The 27170-nt window shown below is 42.1% G+C and overlaps 2 protein-coding genes across 2 annotated transcripts in view; both read left to right on the top strand.

Annotated features, from left to right (window-relative positions):
- Positions 1 to 10832: 10832 nt before the first annotated feature.
- LOC134464160 (transcription termination factor 1-like) lies at positions 10833 to 14211 on the top strand. Its single transcript, XM_063217622.1, has 2 exons — positions 10833 to 11681; positions 12832 to 14211. Exons 1-2 carry the CDS (start codon positions 11102 to 11104, stop codon positions 14088 to 14090), a joined length of 1839 nt encoding a protein of 612 aa, XP_063073692.1. The 5' UTR covers positions 10833 to 11101; the 3' UTR covers positions 14091 to 14211.
- A 5020-nt stretch (positions 14212 to 19231) lies between these two features.
- The window catches only part of LOC134464159 (zinc finger protein 493-like), a 28352-nt gene continuing 20413 nt past the window's right edge, over positions 19232 to 27170 (top strand). Inside the window, 2 exon segments of the mRNA XM_063217621.1 lie at positions 19232 to 19382; positions 25157 to 25408. Of these exon segments, the coding sequence (XP_063073691.1) occupies positions 25177 to 25408 (232 nt within the window). The 5' untranslated portion in view covers positions 19232 to 19382; positions 25157 to 25176.

Raw genomic sequence — 27170 nt, 5'->3', positions numbered from 1 at the left:
TCAATGTTTGTCATGCTCTCACAGCATTTCTAGTAATCTGCTAGTTCTCCAGTTAGGCTGCCCATAGATTTACTACTAGCAACAACTGCTACCCAATGGCGGCGTCCTTATAACAGTGGATAATGAGATGGATAAATGGACCTACCCCTGGTTATGTTGTCACATTATGGCATTAGTATGAAAAAGAGAGAGTGAAGTGAAAATATTCAAGTTTTCTATAAAATATTCAATTATTTGATAAATACTTCTTTTTTGGACATAAATCATACAAATGCTACTGAATATATTTGTAATAAAAGTGGGTTTAGAACACTATTTAATCGTGTGTGTTGTCTTCATTACTTAGGTCCAGTTCATTACTTCATTACATCAGGTTCATATTTGTACAAAAATCATCCAAACAGATCTGATTGTTGTTAATGAAGATATATTTACTCAAGATACGCAAAAGGCATACACTGAATACACTGAAATTCCGCAATACAACCAATTCAAATAAGTGAAAGCCCATTGGGAAACTCCAACTCCCATTGTCATTGTGACACAGCACTCCACAGCACACAAGTGAACACTGCACACAACAAAATTGCATTTATGCCTCACCCGTGCAAGGGGGCAGCCCTCAGTGGCGCCCCATGGGGAGCAGTGCGGTGGGACGGTACCATGCTCAGGGTACCTCAGTCATGGAGGAGGATGGGGGAGAGCACTGGTTGATTACTCCCCCCACCAACCTGGCGGGTCGGGAGTCGAACCGGCAACCTCTGGGATGCAAGTCTGACGCCCTAACCGCTCACCCATGATGACTGAGTAATGAGCATAAGTAACTCATGATGCTAAATCTCTGCAAACTGCCTAGCCTGGTAAACCAGCGCCACCCGCTGGACACCAAAGTTTTTCAGTAAATTACTCCGGTCTCACATTTAGGCTGGCTATCTGGTATCAGGCTACAAACTGCAACCATAACAGTGTGTGTGTGTGTGTGTGTGTGTGTGTGTGTGTGTGTGTGTGTGTGTGTGTGTGTGTGTGTGTGTGTGTGTGTGTGTGTGTGTGTGTGTCCATGTGTGTGTGCATGTGTGTGTGTGTTACTGCAATATATCAGATGTATCTGTGTGTTCCTCTCTTCTCTCGACAGTGTGAGAGCCTGCTGTCCTCCATGTCTGAGCTGGAGAGACAGGCTCCTGTGTGTGTGTGTGTGTGTGTGTGTGTGTGTTGATGTCCATGTGTGTGTTAATGCCCGTGTGTGTCCCTCTCTCCTCAGTGTGAGAGCCTGCTGTCCTCCATGTCTGAGCTGGACCGCCAGGCTCCTGTGCTGTCCAACATGGCGTCCGTGGAGCAGGAGGTGGGCCGGCTGGCGGCGTGGTCCTCGGGGGCCCAGGAGACGAGGAGGGCAGCCCAGGAGAAGGCCACCGCTCTGGGCCGCGCTGTGGACGCCATCCAGGAGAGGACCTCCACCATCACACGAGACATGGGGGCCAAGGTAATGTAGTGTAGTGTAGTGTAGCCACTATCACACTAGACATGGGGGCCAAGGTAATGTAGTGTAGTGTAGCCACCAACTCACCATACAGCACTGACATGTTTAAATCACACTAGACATGGGGGCCAAGGTAATGTAGTGTAGTGTAGTGTAGCCACCATCACACTAGACATGGGGGCCAAGGTAATGTAGTGTAGTGTAGTGTGATAAAGCACTAACATGTTTAGGTAATGCATCATGTGCAGTTAGTAATGCATCATGTGCAAGTTCTTCTATTACTTTGCGAGACATGGGGGCCAAGGTACTGTAGTGTAGTGTAGTGTAGCCACCATACAACACTAATGCCGTGTCCAGACCAAGAGCGAACTACGCTGCCTGGTAGCGTGGGTAGCAGAAGAAGTTTCGCCTTGAATTAGCTGTATTCGCTCGAGACGCAGCATTGGCATGTTTGATTCAGCTAATCACATAACGGCTCTGGCTTGACAGCCTGGGACATTCGGAGATATGAACGTTCCGATTGGTTGTCGCCGAACAGCGTCAGAGCGAATTCGCCTGCGATTAGATTTAGTTTAATCTTCAAAATTCGCTCTGGTCGCCCAAGAAGCTTCGCTCCTGGCGAATTCGCTTTGGTAGCGCAGGTCGCGTGCCCTCCATAGAGAAATAATGACTTCCGTCGCTTCGTTCGCTCCGTTCGCTCTTGGTCTGTACACGGCATAACACTAGAGCAGGAGGGTAGAGGAGGAGGAGGAGGAGGGTAGCCCAGGAGAGGAGAGGAGATGAGAGGAGAGGAGAGGAGAGGAGGAGGGAGAGGAGGAGAGGAGATGAGAGGAGAGAGGAGGAGGGTAGCCCAGGAGAGGAGAGGAGGAGGGTAGCCCAGGAGAGGAGAGGAGGAGGGAGAGGAGGAGAGGAGGAGGGTAGCCCAGGAGAGGAGGAGGGAGAGGAGGAGAGGAGGGGAGGGAGAGGAGGGGAGGAGGGTGGCCCAGGAGAGGAGGAGGAGAGGAGGAGGGAGAGGAGGAGAGGAGATGAGAGGAGAGAGGAGGAGGGTAGCCCAGGAGAGGAGGAGGAGGAGGGAGAGGAGGAAGGAGTGTAGCACAGGAGAGGAGGAGGAGGAGGAGGAGGAGGGAGAGGAGGAAGGAGTGTAGCCCAGGAGAGGAGGAGGAGGAGAAGGAGGGAGAGGAGGAAGGAGAGGAAGAGGAGGAGGAGGAGGAGAGGAGGAAGGAGAGGAAGAGGAGGGTAGCCCATCCAGGAGTGAATCTCCACCATCACACGAGACATGGGGGCCAAGGCACTGTAGTGTAGTCACCATACAGCACTAACATGTTTAAGTAATGCATCAATTTAGTTAATTACGTTGCAATAAGTTCTTGTATTACTTTGCGAGACATGGAGGCCAAGGTAGCTCAGCCACCATACAGCACTAACATGTTATGTACAGCACCAATGTTGTTTATTGCACTGTAATAAGTACTTTTATTCACTTTTTTGATTTATTGATGGCTTTTCTCTTAGGCATTTAGTCCCTCCGCGTATACAGTATGAGAGTTCAGCAGAGAGTTGACCTACTACCTGTACCTGAATGTGTATTCCCACCTCCTGCCACCAGGTTGCAGCGGTGCGTACGGACGTGCGGCGTATGGGGGGTCTGGAGTCGGACGTGACGTCTCTACTGGAGCGGGCCACGGAGCTGGAGGAGAAGGTGGCGATGATGATGTCATGATTATTAATATTCTATAGTGTAGTTCCCCTGCGTGTATTATATATTATTTATGATGTCATGATTATTAATATTATTCTATGTTGTTGTAATGTAATGCTCTTGTGTGATCTCATTATTGTTAAACTATTGTGATACTACAGTGTTCTAATTACTATATTTTTTGAATTACTGTACCAGTAAATCTATACTATTCTATATTATTCTATATTATTCTAATATAATGTTGCTGTGTGTGTTTATGATTTCATTTTATTGATGTTGATTGTGATTATTATTATTGTTATTCTTGTTGTTTTTTATGTTTATTATGATTATTATCATTATTATTGATGTTTATGATGATGATTATTATAATTATTATTATTGATGTTTATGATGATTGTTCCTGCAGCTGGAGTCGTCTGAGCGTGCGATGGTGAAGCGCATGGCTGAGCTTCTCTTGCCTCCTCTTTATATATATGCAGTATATTTTATTTATGTTTATTATTATTGATGTTTTTTATTCCTGCAGCTGGAGTCGTCTGAGCTTCTGGCCTCCTCTTTATATATATGCAGTATATTATTTATTTTATTATTATTGATGTTTATGATGATTGTTCCTGCAGCTGGAGGCTACGGAGCGTGCGATGGTGAAGCGCATGGCTGAGCGTCTGGCCTCCTCTTTATATATATGCAGTATATATTATTTATTATTTTATATTATTGATGTTTTTTTATTATTGTTCCCGTAGCTGGAGTCGTCTGAGCGTGCGATGGTGAAGCGCATGGCTGAGCTTCTGGCCTCCTCTTTATATATATGCAGTATATACTATTTATTTTATTTATGTTTATTATGTTTATTATAATTATTATTATTGATGTTTATGATGATTGTTCCTGCAGCTGGAGGCTACGGAGCGTGCGATGGTGAAGCGCATGGCTGAGCTTCTGGCCTCCTCTTTATATATATGCAGTATATATTATTTATGTTTATTATAATTATTATAATTATTATTATTGATGTTTATGGTTTTTTATGATGATCGTTCCTGCAGCTGGAGTCGTCGGAGCGTGCGATGGTGAAGCGCATGGCCGAGCTTCTGGCCTCCTCTTTATATATATGCAGTATATATTATTCATTTTTTATTCCTGCAGCTGGAGGCTACGGAGCGTGCGATGGTGAAGCGCATGGCTGAGCTTCTGGCCTCCTCTATTGACCGCGTGTCCGGCCTCAAGTCCACCACCAACGCCAACGCGCAGCGCCTGGACACCTTCAAGCAGCCAATCGCAGAGCTGCAGGCCGCCGACGGGCGGCTGTGGGAGCGAATCGCGGCACTGGAGAGCGGCAGGGCCCGCCTCATGCGGACGGTGACCTTTGCGGGTGACCTGAAACCCAAGGTGTGTCTTGTTCCTTAGGACTATATGAAGTTATTTCCAACATTTTTTTTTGGTATGGGACCCTTTTTGGCATCCCAAATTTTCGACTGCCCCATACACATTTCTTTCATGACAATGCTGAAGACAAGTTGTAGGCTAATAAGCCTATAGATATTAATGGCAGACTAAGACTGGAAATGGTGTTTGAAACAGAATATTGAATAGTTATGTTATTTTAATTATTACTTAATATTTATCAGTATTCTTTTTTTCACACATTTTCAGACTTTTCGGGCGACCCCATTTGAATTCCACACAGTAAATTCTGCAGTGCTCATTTAACACTTAGAGGGTTGATTTGAAGTTGTTTGGACTTAAATGAACTCTTTAAGTGTTAAATTAACACCACCAATTTTACTGTGCAGGTGACCCCATATGGGGTCCCGACCCCAGTGTTGAAAAATACTGACCTAAGACCTTCTGATTCTTGTGGATGCTGTGGCTCTTTGATATTTTATTTCTGCTTGTCTCCTGTATTACAACTCCACTTTTTTATATTATTGTATTTATTTCTCTTATCTATTTTTTTTTTTTTACATTTTTTCCTGTTTTTCTATTTCATTTCATTATTAAGTTTTTTTCACATTGTTGTTAATCTAACTGTTATTTTTATTATTATTAGGTGTACACCATCCAGAGGGACTTCGGTGCCGTGGAGCCGCGCCTGGACGACCTGACGCTCCGGATTGGACACCTGGCCGGTGACGTCATGAGGAGCGAGAGGGACGTCACCGAGCTCAGGGACAAACTGGACACACTCACAGGTGGCCTCGACACCCAGAGGGATCCCACACTCAGCCCCTCAACAGAGACACTCACAGACAGCGACGCTAACGGGAACATCACACACACACACCCAATAGACACACACATAGACAGTGATGCTATGGGGATCAACACACACACACACCCAATAGACACACACACAGACAGCAATGCTAACGGGAACATCACACACACACACCCAATAGACACACACACAGACAGCGACGCTAACGGGAACATCACACTCACACACCCAATAGACACACACATAGACAGCGATGCTACGGGGATCGCCACAGAGCTGATGGGCACAGTGAAAAGTGATGGCACCAAGGAGGACGTCACAGTACTCAGTGACCATACGGACACGACCACAGTCACTGATGATGATGCTAAAGGGGACGTTACAGAGCTGAGTCCCAATATGGACACAGCAGCCACAGGTGGTGACAATATGGACACAGCAGTCACAGGTGGTGACATTCAGGGTGACAGACTGGACACAGCCACAGGTGTTGATAGTATGAAGGACAATATGGACACAGCCACAGGTGATGGCGTCACTAAAGGGATGGAGAACTGAGTAACAAAATGGTTCTCACCTCGCTTGAGGATGTTCTGATGTTCTGTGTTCTAGAATGAAGCCTGCTGTACTGTACAACATTGTTCACACGTTTCAGGATATTCCTCAGAGGCTGTTCATGTTGAAATATGTAATAATTACTGATGAACTGAACTGTCATTAAATGTGAATCTTTGGTAAGTCTTGGGTTGTTTTCTGTGTCTGAGATAAGGTTTTACAGAGAACATATCTGAATCATATTATATCTAATAATGTATCTGAATACAGCATATCTGTCTTGGGTTTTACAGAGAACATACAAGTAATTGAATAATTAGTATATAATACATCTATGTAAATATGCCTCTTGTGGTAGATTTTAGGTGATGCTCAAAGACAAAAAAAAAACATAATAAAATAGTAAATAAGCATATGCGTTGTGAGATTCTGAGGCTTGGAATGGCTCGAGGGAAAACACATCCATGGTCTCAGGCAGGCCCAAGGCTGATAGCTGGGAGAGGACAGCTACGCAGCAGTGGTCTTTCTGGGGCATTCCAGATTGCGAGCACATATCTAAGCGAAAGCCCTAAAACCTGTCTATTAAATAGGTCATGCCACACTATTTTTATAGATTTTAATGCAGTTTGTAACTAATGAGAATATTGTTTAGGCCTATCTTACTTTAGCTTATTTCTGTGTACATTGATTTTTCAATTATTTAATTTGTTTTGCTATACTTAATCTTAATTGCCCCACTTTGAAAACCACTGGCTTATAGAGTCTTACGGAGGTTTTCCATTAGGCTACCCATCCCAAAGGTTCTTCAATGAACTTTTCATTGTAAATCTTCTTTTTATGAAGATCTGTATATTCTGCATTCTTTGATATCCTACACCCACAGCAATTGCTTTTTGGGATGTGCTCACTGCTCACACACCTCACACTTTTTGGGCAGAGAGAATTGCCCATGATGGGTTCGATAGGCCGCCGGTTTGGGTTATTACCCAATTCCCCTATACCCAATCTCTCTCTCTCCCACCACTCACCTTTCCTAGAGTGAGAGCGACTGTTGAAGATAGGGTAGACTGAGTACAGTTGAGTACAGGGTACAGTTGAGACAAACCAAATATCTCTGGGTAACAACGTAACTCTGATCTAAATTTTGCTGTGGACATGCGCATCGATGTCCTCTTAGATCATGGGAAATTTGAAACCAGCACAGAACGCAGATCCAAAGATATTGGGAAAAAGCTGTTTTTGACAGGTCAGATTTACTTCACAAGGGTCCTTCGACAATGAATATCTAATGACCAGTAGTTATCCTCTTTATATAAGTTACATGATTGCAAGCCATGATATGTGCTCTAAAAGCAGACATATTTCCTGACATCATAACAGTTAAAACCATTTAAAAATCTTTATCAATGTGTGATCTGGCCAGAAGGGGACAGTTTAGACGCTAGCCTGCAATGCTAATTTCACTATGTAAAACCAATGTAAAGATGCTAACGGGTACAGTTGAGTACAGTATTTTGCTATCGGCCATGCTATTAGCTCCCATGGCTATTACATCCCATTGATTAGAATGGTGTCTCAACTGTACTCTGCTATGTTTCAACTGTACCCCACCGTTTTTCAGCTAGGGTACAGTTTGGACAAAAGTGCACATTTTTTGTTTGATTAATTACATAAACATTAAACATCCTAGAGATATAATTCCTTGATTATATATTTGCCCACATCCTGAAAATATTTACTGTCCAAAACAACTTTCTTTTTAGGACCTTTTAATAGTCTAATTTCTGCGTGGAAGGGGACAAAAATAAAAGTGTACCCAACTGTAGTCTACCTACATAGACAGGTCATCAGCTGGGAAAATTAGGCCTTTCGTCCTACCGCACTTTTCTCTGTGGATTACTGACCAGAAGCCCTATTGGAAGAAATTAAAACATGGGGCCACGTCAATTTTTGCTCAGAATTCAATATGGCCGCCATTTTCCAAAATGACTTATTTTCATGCATTATTACATTGTACTATAAGGTGATATTCATGAACAATTAACATCTTTCAGCACTATTCTGTCCTATTTCCCTACATACATGTTTACAAAGGTTGACTAAACTAAAACAAATGAAAATAAAGTTGGCCACCTTGCAATATCCAAAGGAAAGTGCTGAAAATAATGATTGAAATGCACATAGAGAGTCTATGGCTGGGCCTATTGTCCTGCCAGGGTTTTCGCAGTGGATTACAGACCAGAAGGCCTATTGAAAAAGATTCTCCAGCTGGTTGCCATCTCAAATGTGCTCCAAAATTCAAAATGTTCTCTGTTTTTCAGAATGGCAGACTTTCATACATTTTTCTCAATACTGTAAAGGGACTTACACACACGTCGCTGCTAGTTACTCACTCAGCGAATGAACTCAATAGAATGTCAATGTGTTCCAGCGAGACTAGCAGGCGAGTACTGTACAAGCGATGCGATGTGGGTGGATCCCGAGTTGGAAATATTTGTTCTTCGAGTGAGGCGAGTAACCAATTGGAAAGAAGAGTTTGGTACTTCTCGCCTGTCCATTGGCAATTAAAGCCACAGGAACTTTCAGCGAACGTTCCATGATAGAGTAGCGAGTAGGCGAGCAAGCGAGAAGCTAGTAAATAGCAGCGATGTGTGTGTACGGCCCTTAAGACCATAATTATCAATAAAGGCAACCTATTTTCAGTGAAATTCTGTCATATCTCCAATCTACAGACGTGAATACAAAGGTTGGCAACAGATTGATGTAAATATATATCTTGCCCCTTTGAAATATCCTAAGGATTGTTGTCAGAAAATGGTTGAATTACACATACATAGTTGACTGCTGAAAAAAAGGCTATTGACCTGCCAAACTTTTCACATTAGATTACTGACCAAAAGTTTTTCAGGCCTACATTTTTTTGCATAAAGCAAGGGTGAGTGTGCGTGTCCGCGCGTATCCCCCGCTCATCTTTCCCCTGCTCTACAGTGTCTTTCCCCCACACACTACTCTGCCTCGCCCACCCCCTCACTCATCTCCCCCCACACACTATTCTGCCCCCCAACCCCCTCACTCACCCCCCCATGCTACTCTGCCCCCCGACCCCTCACTCACCCCCCACTATTCTGCCCACCTGGCTCATTCCCCCCCCAACAAAATACTCGCCCACCCCCCATCCAATGTGAAAAGTCCCCTGACTCAACCCCCCCCCCCCACACACACACACACACACACTATTCTGCCCCCCTGAACCCCCCACACTATTCCCCCCCACCTCACTCAACCCCCACACACACTATTCTGCCCCCCACCCCCTAATTCAACCCCGACTCATTCCCCCCACCCCCCACTCTGCCCCACCAACCCCCGCTCACCCCCTCATTCATCCCCCCGCTCCTCCACATCATTCGGTCCCGCCTACTCCCCCCCAACACACACACACACCCGGTCTACTGTGTCTATGTCAGTGTAAGAAGCACACTGGCCACACACACTTGAGAAAAGCACACTCAGGCACACACACACACACACACACACACACACACACACACACACACACACGCACACATACACAAATGCGCGCACACGCACACGCACACACACACAGTTTGGCAGGACAATATGCCTTTTTTTCAGCAGTCCACTGTGTTTGTGAAATTCAATCATTTGACATCATTCCTTTGGATATTTCAAAGTGCCAAGATAAATAAATTCATGTATTTTTCTTGACAACCTTTATACTCACGTCTGTAAGGAGATAGGACAATTTAACTGAAAAATATGTCATCTTTATTGATAATTATATTGATAATTTATTGATGGCCTTACAGTATTGAGAAAAATGTGTGAAAGTCTGCCATTCTGAAAAACAGAAAACATTTTGAATTTTGGAGGACATAGATGGCCCCAAGTTATTTTTCAATAGGCCTTCTGGTCCGTAATCCACTGTGAAAACCTTGACAGGACAAAAGGCCCAGTTGTCCCGACCATAGACTCTCTATGTGCATTTCAATCATTATTTTCAGCATTTTCCTTTGGATATTGCAAGGTGGCCAACTTTATTTTCATTTGCTTTAGTTTTGGTCAACCTTTGTAAACATGTATGTAAGGAAATAGGACAGAATTGTGCTGAAAGATGTTAATCGTTCATGAATATCACCTTATAGTACAATGTAATAATGCATGAAAACAAGTCATTTTGGAAAATCGCGGCCATATTGAATTCTGAGCAAACATTGGCGTGGCCCCATGTTTTAATTTCTTCCAATAGGGCTTCTGGTCAGTAATCCACAGAGAAAAGTGCGGTAGGACGAAAGGCCTAATTTTCCCAGCTGATGACCTGTCTAACATAGGATGGCGTCGCCAGGCGACACTTACCATTTTCCCCTTTACTGTCAAATGAAGATATCCCCGTTTTCAACACCCCATTTTAACAGAACTCATTATTATGACAGGCTACGTAGGACCACACAGCACACACACACACACACACACACACACACACACACACACACACACACACACACACACACACACACACACACACACACACACACACACACACACACACACAGAGGGTCTTTCTCAAATGCAAGGCCAGTGTCCTTCCAAGTGTGTCAGCCTAATTAGTCAGGCCCAGTGATTGGATACCCTTTATTAGTCATACCCAGTGATTGGATATTCTGTAGAGTTCACCAAAAAGTATCCAATCACTGGGCGTGACTAATTAGGCTGATACACTTGGAAGGACACTGGCCTTGCATTTGAGAAAGACCCAATGTGTGGTGTTTATGAGAGCAGCGCATTTACGTATGTAGCCAGTCGAACTTTTATTCTGAAGCGTTTTTAAATACGTTTACTACCGGTATATTGTTTCCTCCGGTCTGAAAGTTTGCGATCGGCACGAGTCAGCACCAGGTTGTTCTAAACACCACAATATCACAGGTCTCGGCTGGCTGTATTCATCCACAGAGAGACACAAAAATACCTGTCAGGTAAAGCAACACATGCGGTATTGAAATTCTCTACGAAGACGAAATCGGGACTTCCCGATTAAACTGAAAAGTTTTGATCACTCGGCTCGCGTGCACCAACAACAACATTCTCCCCCACGTGTGCTGGTGATGCTGACTTCTTAACGAGCAGGATGGAAGTGGAGCTGGTGGGTCATAAGAAGAAGAAAAAGAACAAGAGACATCTCACAGCAGAATTGCCAGAAGCTACCGATTCACACCCCACACGTGATGTAGAAAGCGTTCACGAGAAGCAGAACAAGAAAAAGAAGAAAACCAAAGAAAGTGGGAGTGGCGATGGCAGGACAGCCGAGCTTCAGGCTGATGGGGCTGAGAGAATGATGAAGAAGAAAAGTAAACATAAAGGAGAGAAGGTGGACGTGAACTCCGCGATGCTGGAGGACAGTAGTCGTCAAGAGAGAGAGGAGACGAAAAAGAGGAAGAAAAGAAGAATCGAGGAGACTGAACATCTCGAGCGGGACAAGAAAAAGAAGAAAACGAAAGTTAGTGGTAGTGGCGATGGCAGCTCCTGGTTTCAGGCTGATGGGGCTGAAAGAAAGATGAAGGAGAAGAAAATGAAACACAAAGGAGAGAAGGTGGAGGAGGACTCATTGGTGATGGAAGAGGACAGCAGTTGTCAAGAGATGGAGGAGACGAAAAAGAGGAAGAAAAGAAGAATTGAGGATACGGAGCACCCAGTAGAAAGAGAAAAGGGTAAGATGCAGCTCTCATATTTTGCATCACAGTGAGCCCAAATGCTCTATTTGCCATGTGAAAATATTATTTTCACAGACACACACAGAGACGCACACCGCACCTTCTACCTGCACTAAACACACACACACACACACACACACACACACACACACACACACACACACACACACACACACACACACACACACACACACACAGAGCTGCTGGTGTACTTGACAGACCTATTTTTATTTATTTTTCTTCAAAATGCTACTATTAAGCTTACTATGTCAGAACGCTATAAAGGACTTTTAGGAAAAGCACAACAATGTATGACCAGTGCATGTAAAGAAATTGACAATAAAACCTACTTGACTTGACTTGTTATTGCAGAAAAAAAAAGAATTTTGAAGAAGTTGAGCCAAGCAAAACAATAATAGAGCAATGCAATATGAATTAACTTAATACACTTTAGCAGTAGCCTAGTTAAAATGTGGAGGGAAAATAATGCTGTTATGTTGGATGAAACATCATTAACTCGTTCGTCTTAATTTACCTGATTATCATAATTTGTGGTCATTAATGAATTTCGTGTTTTAAAACCTCTTAAAGCCTGATGGGAACTTGTCCCTTTCCTTTTGCTCAACTTCAAGTACATAGTCACCATTATGACAAAAATGGGTTTGGACAATCAAAAGGATTTTAATCCAGTAAGACACCACCCGTGTTATAAATAAGCTGTTACTAGAATGGCATTGACCAAGTGGCAATGTCTTCAATGGTCCTGTGCACTGTCATAGTGTGGTGTAGTACTGTGGTAGTAACGTTTTTTCAGAGACTATTAAGTCGTTCACTGGTGGAATGTAGCACAGGGGCTACTTAGCTAACTTGAATTAGATTATTAAGTCACCAATTCATGTGTCCAAATATCAGAGGCGTATAAAGTGAAAGTAGAAGTTATCAAGTAAAAGCCTGTTAGGTATTCAGTAGGTATTGTGGAATAACTCCTGTAATAACAACTATGTAATATCATGTAGGCTACTAGTGTTGTACTTGCATCACAAATGTTCTTCTTCACAAGTGTTATAAAATGGTTCCAACCCCATTTAGAATGTGTTGACATGATCACATATGTATTATCTCACTGTCCCCTCTCTCTCCCCTACAGGTGCAGAGGTGACTGTCACACCCCTGCAGACAAGCGGTGAAGCAGCAGCAGGTCAGAAACCTGCGAAGAGGAATTCTGAAAAGCCAAGGAAGAGAACAGAGACGTCACCTGCTACAGGCACACAGCCACACCCAGGCAAAGCACTAAAAGGAAAATTCTATGGGCTGAACAAGGAAGCCATCTTGCAGGAGATCAAGGAGTACATGCCTACCACGGTCACAGATTCAGAAAGTATATATCAGTTCAAAATGTATGATCTTCCTCGTTTCAGGGAATTTAAGAAGCAAGGTATCCCGATACGGACAAGGAAGTTTACTCAGGCTGAGATCAAGCGTCTCAAACAGAATGTGAGGGACTTCCTGGCTCTATCGGGTATAGAGAGTGAGACTAAGCTCTTCATGCCTCATCGCTTCCCAGACGAAAAGGACATTCGCAGGCGGAGGAGGAAGCTGGGATTCATCATGTGTTTGTGTGAAGGGATACCACGCCCCTCCCTCAGTATACGACATCGAGCTATGCATCTGTTCAACCGGGAGAATTTCTTGGGCAGGTTCACAGACAAGGAGAACCATGACTTACTAAACCTGTACAAACTGCATGGACGTAAATGGAGTCTCATCTCCGAAAAGATGGGCCGCAGTCCATCATCAGTGCATGGACGTTTTCAAGTGATGTGTGAGGCTCATGGGCCATGGACAGAGGAGGAGCTTAGGATCCTGCTGACAAGTGTTTGGCAGTATCTGCTGAAGCGGGCAACACCAGGTGAGGATGGCAGCATCGGCTCTGCGGTCGTCAAAAAAGTGGATTTGTACAAGCGACTTCCCTGGATGAATGTGAGCAAGCAGGTTCAGACTCGTAGTTGGTTCTACTGCAGGAGAAAATGGATGACCTATCTGACAGGTAAAATGAGAACCGGCAGCATCATCAAAGGCAGGAAGACACTTGAGAGTCAAATCCAGCTGATCAAAGCGATCAATGAAATGGTTGTGGAAGACGCAGCAGACATTGTGTGGGATGACCTCACTCATCTGTTTGGGAACGCACACCCGGCCTATTTACAGATGAGATTCCACCAACTGAAAGTAGCCCATGTACCAGGATGGAACACCATGGAGGACTTCTGTGATGTCATCGACCACCTGTACGAGAAGACGCTTCCTCAACTGGAGGAGGAGCTGAAGAACTGCAGAGAGGAGGAGGAGGAGCCAACTGAGGAGAGAGACTCCTATAGGCTGTCTGAGATCTTCCCTGACCTCTGATAGGCTGTCTGAGATCTTCCCTGACCTCTGATAGGCTGTCTGATGAGGAGGGGGAGGGGCCAACTAAGGAGTGAGACTCCTATAGGCTGTCTGAGATCTTCCCTGACAACTGACTCATTGAGTGCATGCACCAGTGTCACAGGCAGCATCCTGATGGACATTGACTTGCACAGACGTATGATTGTCCACAGAGTATTGTTTTCGCCAATGGGTATGTACCATTTTTTTATATATTGTCATCACTTAATATTGTTCTGTAATGTTCAAGAAGGAAAACTCATTAGGGGATCCTGGTTAACCTTAGTCTCAGTTGAAGACTAGGGCGCAAGGGAGGTCAAGGGTTTTGATGTGTCAAATCTCTATCATCAGTTCTCATACTGTATCTCTCCCATGGAGAAGCGGATTCAGTGGTGAGCGGGGCACTCTACTGAACTCTGGTGTCTTGTTCGGTAATGGCCCATGTCTAAATGGAACTAACTGCCCACAGGCTGGTAATGCTCCATGTCAAAATGGAACTAACTGCCCCCGTCATGTCAAAATGGAACTATCTCTGTGGCCATGTCCTCTGCCAGCCAAGTTGGACCACTTAATTTAATATCATATCCTGATAGACAGAGACCATAGCTGTATCTCTATCTCTATCTCTATCTCTATCTCAATCTCTCTCTCTCTCTCTCTCTCTCTCTCTCTCTCTCTCTCTCTCTCTCTCTCTCTCTCTCTCTCTCTCTCTCTCTCTCTCTGCATCTTTAGGCAAACAGTCAACAGAGTGACTCTAAGAACCCTACTGTGAAATGGAAGTAACTGTGTAACTGTCATATCTCCACCAGCCAAGTTATCTTATTTGTTCTCATATGCTGATGTACATTGAGTTGCACAGACTTCGATTGATCACATAAGGTTCCAGTTTCTATTTTATAAACCAAAGTGTAGTTTATACCACTGTTGAGGCTTAAAACACATTTTTTATTCTGAGTGTTGAAATAATTCTGTTTTTGATAATTAACCAGTTCTAAATATTTCTGTTGTTTCACCATGTTCTAAATGGAATATATGCAGTTGAAGGATTTTAAATGTGTGGACATTTGCTCTCCATCTGTTGTCTGTTTCCTTTTCTTCAAGAACTGCATCATTGAACAAGCAACAGTGTGCTTAAATACAGTTAAGTAAGCATTTATGGGGCACCTAAGTCACGCCCTCTACTTCCTGGTTCATGGGGCAGAGGGAGTCAAAAAATGATTACTGGGCTTGAAAATTTGTGATTTTTGGACTTGTGGTGCATAGGTGGAGGTCCACGGTTTGGATTGATGTAAAAAAATCACTCATTTTCTAGCCCAGTAATTATTTTTTGACTGCCTCTGCCCCATGAACCAGGAAGTAGAGGGCGTGACTTAGGTGCCCCATTGTCAGTGTCTTCATATATGCACAGGTCATACAAGGAAATTGAAATACTACCGGAAGTCATACTTTTGTCATTCTGAAATATCTGTCTGTAGAGGAGTAGTGGAAATGCACCCTTTACTATTTTTGGTCTGATAGTGTCTCTGAATTGTTTGGTTATTTTGCCAGTGAATTTCAAGTCTATTATCTCAGAATTCTACCAGTTCAGTCAATTTCAACATGCAGTTGTAATACTCACACTACCCTGGACTTGTCAGTACCTGAGGTTTTTTTTTTCTTCTTCTTCAGACTTTAACGAGATCTTGGTCATTGTAATGGGGGCAGTGCTTTGTTTACATTTAAAAAAAAAACATTTTTATTTATTCCCAAAAACATCCGAAAGGTTACACAACATCAGCAGTACTTGGGGAAAATATTTGGAGTAGATCTATGTTCATTTAAAAAAACAAATGTAAACAAACGCTGTCCCCATTAGAATAGGTCATATCTCGGAAAGGGCTTAGCCGAAAAATGTGGCATCACTGGGCGGTACTGACAAGTCAAGGGTAGCGTGAGCAAGACAACAGCAAATTGAAATTGACTGGACTGGTCCTTTAAGCACTATGTAAGCCAGTGGTTCCCATACATTGAGGAAACTATGGCGCACCGCCATAGTTTAAATTTGGCCTCCATAGTTTATTAAAATGTAAAACAAAACAACATTTTTTTTTTTTTTTTTTTTTACTTTTCAACTTTTTTTTTTTTTTTAAACGATTTCCGTTTTTTAAAAACGATTTGAAAAACGATTTCCTTCGCATGTTCCTCCTGGAGTAAATACATCCTATGGACAAAAAACCACGAGTGCATGAAAGACAGAGGGATATCAAGCCTATCAAGTTGTTGCAGTTACTGTAACTTTGGGTCTGGGAGCAATACAAAAAAACCTTCAGAGAAGGGACAGTTGGGATGAGTTTACTGACACTCATCGCCTTTTCATTGCATAGACCCCTGCATGAGGGACGAATGAAAAGTGTGTTGCAAACAGAAATGACTCACTGTACTGTATTTTTTGTATATATTACTGACAATGTACTACATGTCATGGGTAAAATCGTATGTAATTTCTCAAAATATAAATGGCTGAAATGTAGGCCTATAGTTTTTCCATGCGCCAATGTCATTCTTTACTCATTGTTTCGCCTTTTTGCATTTATGCCCCGTGAATTTCCCCCCCCCCCCCCCCAAAAAAAAAGAGGCTCGCATGAAATGCCCCCCCCCCCCCCCCAACAAAAAAACCCCCCGGCTGCCCCCATAGTTTCCAAAATTTCTGTGGGAAATACTAGGTAAGCACAGTGTTGGCATCTCAGTAAGGGGCCCTGGGGTCCGTTTCTCGATTCTTGTCGTTGCTAACCGTCTTAAGACCGTCTTACCATTCCCTTGGATTCAGTGGTGGGCGTCGCTGTCGAGAGAGAGTTGAGTCGCTCTTACGAAGGACGTTGCTGCCGCCGTTAGCAAAGACGCTTTCGAGATACGGACCCCTGCTCCATATCGGCGGTTTTCAACCTATGGGCCGGGGCCCACTGGTGGGCCCTGAAGGTATTCCAAGTGGGCCTTGAAATAATTTTCTACAAATTATAATCATATTTTGCTGTGTGTTGCTATTGATTTATTTGAGTTTTATTCTTTATTGGGTCAGAGGTGGGCCCCGAACATTTGTGACAATTTCGAGTGGGCCCCACGTTGGAAAAGGTTGGGAACCCCTGCTCCATATGATGCTGTGCTGTTTACACTTCAGGGGTGAATTTCTCGAAACCAAAGTTGCTTACTACATTAGCTACTTTGTTGCTTTCAATGCATTTTCCCATTGGCAACTACCGAAGTTGCTAACAGGCTAACAACTTCCCTTTTGAGAAACTCACCCCAGATGTGTTTGTTTGTTAGGGAGGGACTGATGCACGGACCACTCAGCAAATTCAAAACATTCAGCTCTTGGGGGAAAAAAAAACATTCATGGTGTGAGACAGAGTAGAATGATGTTACGGAGTCTTTGCTGTCCCCTCTCCGTATGACAACAAGTGGAGAGAATTCTAGTCTGTAGTTCTCTTCAGTTTGTATCAGTATCAGTGGAAAGAGTAGATCTCTTTAGGATTCTAGTCTATTGGGTCTGTATCAGTCTCATTGGAAAGAATAGATCTCTTCAGAATTCTAGTCTGTATTCAGTATGAGTGGATCACTGTTAAACATGAAGACCAAACACTAGAAATTGTAACATGACCCATTTGTTACTGGTGACATACAAGCCAAATGCAGTAGTGTAGTCTGACCACAAGATGGCAGTGCAAGTCCACAAAGTGCAGAGCCGTATGGCCAGAGAGACTATCAGCCAATTTTTTCAACATGCAGTTGTATGGCTTTGACAAAGTGTAAAATAAAATAAAAAATATACATACACACATTTTATTTTTTATTTTTCTGCGTAACGTTTCGTGCGAGCACCCGTCTGAAGAAGGGTGCTTACCCAAAACGTTACGCAAAGCAAAAAGTGTGAGCTAAGAAATCCTGGTTGAAGCGGACTTTATTTACTCATCATCCAGTAATGTTCATAGTCTGGTTCGCCATGCGTGAAAGTTTATTCTTTTGTGTAATGCTAATTGAGTTGTACCAGTAGGCAGGGGTGGAAGAAAGTAACTAATTACATTTACTCAAGTATTGTACTTGAGTAGCTTTTATGAGTACTTTGTACTTTTTAAGTAGTTTAAAAAAAACAATACTTGTACTTGGATCAATGTATTGGATGATGGCTGGTGCCAAGCAAGAGATAGAGGTTGGAGGATAGTATTCAAGAAAAATAAACATTAAATTCTCGCGAGGAAAGCTGATTGAAAGTAACTTTTACTTTTACTTTTACTCAAATTACATTTTAAATTAAGTACTTTTTACTTTTACTTGAGTAGATTTTTTAGATATCTAGGTAGAGATTTTTAGATATATATGTACTTTTTTTATTTAGGTACTTTTACTTTAACTTGAGTAGGATTTAGGCAAAGTAAAGATACTTTTACTGAGTACACATTTTCTGTAGGCATACTCTTTCCACCTCAGCCAGTAGGATATATTAAAGGTGAGGACTGATTCAATGGGGGGTCAGAATGTCCTCGCTGACTGAGTTTCCTGAGTAGGTGAAGGCGTTGCTGTGCTTTTTAAAAAATATCCATTCTACGTGCTGTGAGAAAGACATAGAGAGGTGTCCATTTCGGTGCCCATGTACCTTAAAACTTCCACTCGCTTCACTGTCTGCCCTTGGATATATAGGCTATACATTCTCCTTCTGCAGTTTATAGCTACACCATAACAGCATGGAGTAAGGTGCCTAACTGCGAAAACTAATAACATCATAACACATGCAGCCTAATTTGTGTTCTGGAGGTCTATTATATTGCCATTGCTTTCCAATAAGTGGAGGTCTATATGGATGCCTTTTACAGTAGTTTATCTGATGGGGTGGCTTTTTTCTGCTCGTTTTCTTTTTAACTTATCATCATCATCATCATCATCATCATCATCATCATCATCATCATCATTATTATTATTATTATTATTATTATTATTATTATTATTATTATTATTATTATTATTATTATTATTATTATTATTTGTTTTAGGAGTAGTAGTAACATATTTTACTTTGAGAGATTTATTTTGACATTGAAATCGACCAAGTTGTCTGCTTCCGGTGATTCGTCACTTCCTTTCGCTCAGAAAAACTCCAAACAGAAACGTGTAGTCGAAAAACCTCTACTTCTTCGTTGCTTGCTTTACAGAACGCGCATTTAAAAGCCCATCGTTGTCTTTTACAACCATATTTCTCCTAACGACAAAACCGTCGACTGCTTTGGATCACCCGAAAAAGTGCAGGTAGGCCCGTTAGTTCGTGCAATTCTATGTGTGGCCACCGCCGCTTTACTTTCTCTGTGTAGCCTACAGAAACATTGGAATGCCGTTCATCTTCTCTTCAACAAAGTATTACAGAAAGTGAGACGGTCAATTTGTTTGAAGGCAACGTGTCTACGAGGAGAGCACGCATGCCAGTGTAGACTAGTAGGAAAGTTAGAAGTTGCCTACACTGCCTGATCCAAAAAAAGACTCTAGGCCTACCACAGATTCTCTACTCTACTAAAAACATGGTAACACACTGTTGTTGAAACTCCTTTTTATCTTTGATTATGGCATGTTTTAGCTGTGTCTGCAATGTCAAGATATACATGTATGTCCATCCAGTGTTGGATTCAGTTTTCTATAAGTAGTGCAACAGTTAACTGTCAAAATAGCCCAGAATAGTTCACTTTGGTATGCAAGCATGGAAATTGGTACAGATGTTCATTAGAATGTACTCTATCAGCTCAAGGCGTTGGCCACGCAAAAATCCAAGATGGCCGCCATTTTTCAAGATGGCCACCTTCTCCACTTCTAAATAAGTCTAAGAATGCTTAAATTAGTGATGCAAACATGTCATTTGGCGATAATGTTCATTTGTATGTACTTTTTCAAAATATGGTGTTGGCCGAGCAAAATCCAAGATGGCCGCCATTTTTCAAGATGGCCACCTTCTCCACTTCTAAATAAGTCTAAGAATGCTTAAATTAGTGATGCAAACATGTCATTTGGCGATAATGTTGGAACTGTATTTTATTCTTTATGAGAGCAAACATGTTGCCTTGGCACAAATGTGCCCTTTCACATTCAAGAATTCCTGTTATAGGCTAAGCAAAAGATTACTGGACTGTGCGAGGACTTTATCTGTACCAGAACAATGGAATGCCCAAACACAACAGAGTTGCATCTCCACATGGCAGGCCAAGGACTGTGTGTTCGTTGCCTGATTATCATAGACTTGCAATCGAGATTCGATCTGCAGCGCCGCCGAAGGTGTTGCGTCACTAGGAGGGCGCAGCCTGGCTAGTGTGTTCGTGTGTTTGTGTGTGTGTGTGTGTGTGTGTGTGTGAATGAATTAATCTCTATCCGGGTACGCCCCCTTTTCCCCTTAGCGGATAGAGATAATTGTAATCAGGGACATTCCTACAATAAATATGGCTTGGAGATATTACAGCGGTTAGAACGAGTGGGGAAAAATGGTAGCTGACGGTTCTCCCCATCCGCTCTCCAAGCCGGCTTGAAACTTAATTAAGGATTCTCTGTGTCTTTCATTTCAGGTGTTTTATATTTACAAATGTTATGGGTTTGAACCTAACATTTGATAATGTTCATTTGTATGTACTTTTTCAAAATATGGTGTTGGCCACGCAAAATCCAAGATGGCCACCATTTTTCAAGATGGCAACTCTCGCCACTTGCAAATAAGTCGAAGAATAGTTAAATTAGTGATGCAATCATGTAATTTGGCAGAAATGTTTCTTTGTATGCACTTTTTTAAGAAATGGTGTTGGATACACAAAATTCAAGATGGCCGCCATTTTTCAAGATGGCCACCATCTCCAGATGCAAATAAGGCCAATCATTGTTAAATTAATGATGCAATCATGTAATTTGGCAGAAATGTTCATGTGTATGCACTTTTTTGAAATATGATCTTGGACATGCCAAAAATCCAAGATGGGAGCCATATTCCAAGCTGGCCACTCTCTCCACTTTTTAATAAGGCCAAGAAAACGGAGTTAGCTTTATGATGCATATATATAGAGAGAGCACTTTCTCTTGTAAACCGCAAACAATTGGTGACTTCTTGGCATTCTCCAGAGCTGGTCTGTAAATGTGAGGACGAGTATGTGCTCCACAAAGGCAAAGTGCAGAAGGCATTACTAGTGGAGTCTGTTCAGGGTTTTACCGTTACGGAAGTGACAAAATCACCAAACTTTGAATGGTGTTTCTTTAGGGTATATGCTGTAATTCTAGCCTAGGAGCCATAGGGAAAAAAACCTTTCTACCATGTCATATAAAATATGTCATGTTGTGTAATGCATTACATTGTTATTACATGAAATTATACTTAGCTGACAATGTTAATATAGTCCCAAACACAGCAGAGATGAAGCAAGGGCAGTTGTAGCCTGCTTGACAGATTGATGAAACTACAAAAACGTACATAGTGTGAAAGTATGGCTGAGTCTGTGCTTACATGCTTGACAGCAAATGTAACATTGTGAACGATTTGAGAAGATTCTTTGTTTGAATTAAAATGAGCATTTCCCACACTAAAACTATGGTGAGAATAGACTGCTGCTAATGCTCGCTCAGCAGCATCTGAATGGGGAAGTGTCAGTGCAAGATGATGTCCAAGGTAGCAGGTTCTCCATCCTCAAATGTCCTTAACCAATATTGTTTATTTGTATGAGAGAGGGTAAAGGACAGGACCTCTCCATATGTATGAAGAACCCATAAGATCACCTAATTATTTTCACAAGTAGCATTGTGCACATAGTGAGTGCACTTCAGTCATCTTTAGAATGGCATTACGGATTGCTCAATATACATGTAGGCCACATTATGTCCTCAGTTCAAATTAAATGGAAATGATTTCTAAGTAGGTGTTGAGTAAGTAGGCAGAGTTAAATTGTTTTTTTCAAGTCTTCACCTAGTACTTGTGTCACAAGTTGTATTACAGTTAGCTCAGTAATCATTGAGTACTTCAATTGCTACTTCAAAACTGACAGCTGATGGACAACATGTACCAGTCCATAGGTCTTTGCCACCCTTACCCATTGGAGAAATATCTATATAAAAGAACAGTTCTCATATGGTATATAGCCTATAAAAGTAAATCATTACTGGTACTCATTACTCATTTTCTTGATATGCAAGGCACACAAATAGTCTGGGAGGAAGGATAGTCTACCATAGATTTTGAGTGGTAATAGTAACACAACTCATTCCCACTACACCATTTTGCATCATATTGTACATGACCTCAGAATGCTCCACATCAGTTCTACTGTTGTACAGTACAGTACAGTACAGTACAGTGCAGTGCAGTGCAGTACACTACAGTAGCATACAGTACGGTGCAGTATAGTAAAGTACAGTACAGTAGAGTACAGTTCAGTATAGTACAATAGCATACAGTACGGTGCAGTACAGTACAGTAGCATACAGTACGGTACAGTAGAGTACAGTACAGTATGGTATATCACATTACATTACAGTAGCATACAGTACGGTGCAGTACAGTAAAGTACAGTACAGTACAGTAGAGTCGCATGCAGTACGGTGCAGTACAGTACAATAGCATACAGTACGGTGCAGTGCAGTGCAGTAGAGTAGAGTACAGTATGGTATATCACATTACAGTACAGTACGGTGCAATAGAGTACAGTACGGTATATCACATTACAGTAGAGTACAGTATAGAACAGTACAGTATACAGTACGTTGCAGTAGAGTACACTATGGTACATCACATTATAGTTAAGTACAGTAGAGTACAGTACAGTACAGTAGAGCAGAGTACACTACACCACAGTACAGTAGAGTACAGTATCTTGATGACTTTTAGGCTAATTTGACAGCTGTATCCCTCCAAAGCCAATGGGATTTCCACATGTTGTTGTTTAAAGTTTTTGAAAGACTTTTTGAGTGTGTGAGAGAGGGAAGCCAGGCTGACATGTTTTAAACAAAGGACCACACCCACAAATAATAAATAATGAGCAATCAATAAATCAAGTGGTTAGGTAGCCAACATATCATCTAGGTTTAAGGCCAAAGTAGAACAGAAAACAGACATGTTGCCATTTTGCTCTCTTAAAACATAAAGTATTTGTCAATATACTGTATGTATGGAGTATTGCATATTGATTATTCATAATTTCCTAAGCATAACGGCTAGGGATGCACGATGTCAAAAATTTCGGCCGATACCGATATCCGATTGTGATATTGCGGTTTTGGCCGATGACCGATATTAACCGATACCGATGTTTTTCTTTCTTTTTTAAAAAAAAAAAGAGATGACAATGATGCAAACAATCAGAATTTTTGAATGTCGTCTTATTTCCAAAAACACTTTTTAACTCCCTGTGATAATCAGATAAAAAAATAGAGACAAAATAGAAGACAAACAGTGAAAGTCATCGTCAAGTCCATTCTTTTAGAACCGTAACATATAAAAAAAAACATCGTCGTTAACATCGGCCCAGTTTTACCCATCAGACCGATGTCCGATGTGTTGAATATTGGCCGATATCGGCCGATACCGATACATCTGGCCGATACATCGTGCATCCCTAATAACGGCCCATCACTCCATAGTACATTTAGGACTTGAGATATACATATCTGAACACAAACCAGCACACATTTTATTTGTAATGGCCTTATAGAGGTAGATCATCCAAGCTGTCACTGACACTTGATATGTACATGTACTTGATTGATATGAAAATTGAATATTTCAGTTGGGCTCCTAGGCTTATATCATTGATCAAAGATCAAAGAGTGCTTTCTGGTGAACATTTGTGGAAAATTGCATGATTGCATCCCTAATTTAACTCTTCTTGGCTTTATTTACAAGTTGAGAGGTGGCCATCTTAAAAATGGCGGCCATCTTGGATTTTGAGTGGCCAATGCTCTTTTGTGAAAGAGTGCATTCTAATGAACATTTGTGTCTAATTGTATGATTGTATCATTAATTTAACTATCCTTGGCCTTATTTACAAGTGAAAAGGGTGGCCATCTTGAAAAATGGCGGCCATCTTGGATTTTGAGTGGCCAATGCTCTTTTGTGAAAGAGTGCATTCTAATGAGCATTTGTGCCTAATTGTATGATTGTATCCTTAATTTAACTATTCTTAGCCTTATTTACAAGTGAACAGGGTGGCCATCTTGAAAAATGGCGGCCATCTTGGATTTTGAGTGGCCAATGCTCTTTTGTGAAAGAGTGCATTCAAATGAACATTTGTGCCGAATTGTATGATTGTATCATTAATTTAACTATTCTTAGCCTTATTTACAAGTGAACAGGGTGGCCATCTTGAAAAATGGCCGCCATTTTGGATTTTTGCGTGGCCAACGCCCCTAGCTGAAAGAGTACATTCTAATGAACCTCTGTGCCAATTTCTATGCTTGCATACCAAAGTGAACTATTTTTGGTCTTATTTGCTCCGCTAAAGAGCTTGCATGTAGGCCTAGCCTACTGCTGGTAACGTGAATCTGACCGCTACACTCAGGCTATCCGAAGTTTCATTTTTCAAGTCGCAGCTATTCTGGACTTTACAGTGCCCATAGGCTTCAAGTCTTTCCCCCCAGCGCAACTAGGCTCGTGGAGAAAAGATTTGTACGCTTTTGCAGCTGAATATGTATTTCTGGAGATTCAAAATGGCGTACCATGGAGAAGATCACCCTTTTCATGTATGACAAGTGCAATTTTCCCAGTCACAATGAATACTTAGAATTTGATGGTAGTGGTACAGTAAGTATTCATGAAAAATGCAACATTAGTGAATGGGTATCATGAATTCTGGAAATAAACAACTAAGTTAAAAATCTTGCGCAGTGTACATTTTAAGCCATCAAATAATATCGATACTACTGTCCATACTGCTGATTTAAGCTTCTACACTCATCACTATGTGTTTAAAAAACAACATCTTGTGGATGTGTCACAGGTCGGGTTGCAATTAATGTAAAAAACACAAACTTTGCCAGCAGTAATTGTCATGACATTTCTGATCAATTTCAAGGTCTGTAGAACACTGCTAAGATGGCCTCTGCAGAAGTCAACTCTCCACCCCAGCTGACGAAGAGCGTTAATGAAGAGACTGAGCAGTTCCCCACTTCTCTGAGGAGCGTAAAAGAGGACAGCGAGGAGATCCTGCGTTCTCTCTACAGTCTGAGGAGCGTATCTGTAGTGCTGGTGGACTGCTGTAGACCACAAGGACGGCAGGAGAACAATGAAGAGAACCACAGAGATGCCGAGGCAACCAAGAGATCTGGTAAGACATCTCATGAACGACTTATAGTACTCTGTGGGAAAAAGTATTTACCAAAGGTTAGGGCTGCACAATTAATCGAAAAATAATCAAAATCGTGATAAAATAGTTAAATCGAACTCATGATTTTAATTGTGATTTAATCGTGGCAATAGTGACCTACTTTTGAGAGCGTCCTTGAAGCCAGAACATACAGACAGGCTGGTGTTTCTGGCCAGAAATCTGTCCACTTAAGTTTCATGCTATTACCTTAACATAATTATTACAATTCATTTTATTTTGCTCATCCCGTATGTAATTCATTCTTGGCTATATTTCATCTTGTTATAATTTTCAAAAAAATCTGCAAAAATCAATAATCGTGATTATGATTTTGACCAAAATAATCGTGATTATGATTTTTTTCCATTATCGTGCAGCCCTACTAAAAGTATTCGCTAACCTGCCTTGACTCGCGTATGAATTTAAGTGCCATGCCATCTCTAACCCGTTCAGTATGATGTCTATCCACCTCATAGAGGTAGAAAATAACACTAGAGGTGACACGACAATTTGCGACAGCACTGAGAAATGGCAGATGGAGCTTCCTCCCAACTTCCGTAGGTAGTGTAGGCACCTTCAGTCAATGCAAGTCAATGGAGAACACGCCCACCCCTGTCAAAAAATGGCCTAAAACTGTGAATATGAAGTTGAAATGTCAAGCTAAATATCTACTTAAATCATGAGTCGATAAAATACATTTAGAAATCGAATTATATATGTTATGAACATAGTTAGCAACACACCTCAACTATTGTCCTTGTATAGTGTGTTGATGGACATTTTCACATGATTAAGCCATTTTTGACAGAGGTGAACCTCCTTCTCCGTTAATTTCCATATCTCTGATCTACCTACAGATAATGGCCGCTACAGATTGCCGTACAAAGGGGGGCGGGGTCACCTCTAGTGTTATTTTCTGCCTCTATGGTCCACCTTTTACTGCTATTACAGCTTCAGCTCGCCTCTTATGGAAAGGCTGTCCACAAGGTTGAGGAGTGTGTGTATTGTGTTTCTGTCAACTCAGTCAAGCTCATCAGAGACTGTCATCCGTGTCTTTATGGACTTTGTTGTGTGTGCTGGGACATTTTTATACAATACAATACAATACATTGTTTCCCCCAGAAAATTGGTTAGTCAAGGTGGTGAGGCTTCGAGTCTGTCCCTGGGGCGGGGCGGGGGGGGGGGGGGGGGGGGGGGCACTCGCGATGTCACGCGGGGGGAGGTGTTGGCGGGGTTTGATGTCACGCACGGCACGAATACTGTTTCGGGGGTTTGGGGGGGGGGGGGGTTTGAATAATAACAAAGCTGTGTAGAACTGGAAAATATGTATTTATTGACCTGCCATATCAAAACTATTTACAGAAGCTGAAAAGAAAAATGTAACAAAAAGTGCAGTGCAGGTTGTTTACATTAACCCTGGTAAGTTGGAGAGCAAGGGGACCTACTAGTTGAGCGAAAAATGATCCCCCTGGAGTGGCATTTAAGGGAGATACAGGGTTTTATGTCTCTCATTGGAATGAATGGGATTTGGCCATTTTTTGGTCTTTTTGGGTCCAACCTTGGCTCCAACTTGGCTTCAACAATGAAATAGAATTTTGGCCTCCATTCTATTTACTCTCAATGTGTTGACGTCATAGTGCTGCCCCCTGGTGGTGATCTACCGCTGCTGGTGGACAACCTGGGCTTGGAGCCATTGAAACCCATTCAAAACTTCATTTTTTCG

This window comes from Engraulis encrasicolus, chromosome 15, assembly GCF_034702125.1.
Source record: "Engraulis encrasicolus isolate BLACKSEA-1 chromosome 15, IST_EnEncr_1.0, whole genome shotgun sequence".
Classification (NCBI taxonomy): Eukaryota; Metazoa; Chordata; class Actinopteri; order Clupeiformes; family Engraulidae; genus Engraulis; species Engraulis encrasicolus.
Note: the sequence above shows the minus strand (reverse complement) of the source record. Positions and strands in the feature narration are given on the sequence as shown.

Coding starts and splice junctions, on each gene's coding strand:
- LOC134464160 (XM_063217622.1), top strand. CDS start 11,102: ATGGAAGTGGAGCTGGTGGGTCATAAGAAGAAGAAAAAGAACAAGAGA. Junction 11,682..12,831: donor CCCAGTAGAAAGAGAAAAGG/GTAAGATGCAGC, acceptor TCTCCCCTACAG/GTGCAGAGGTGACTGTCACA.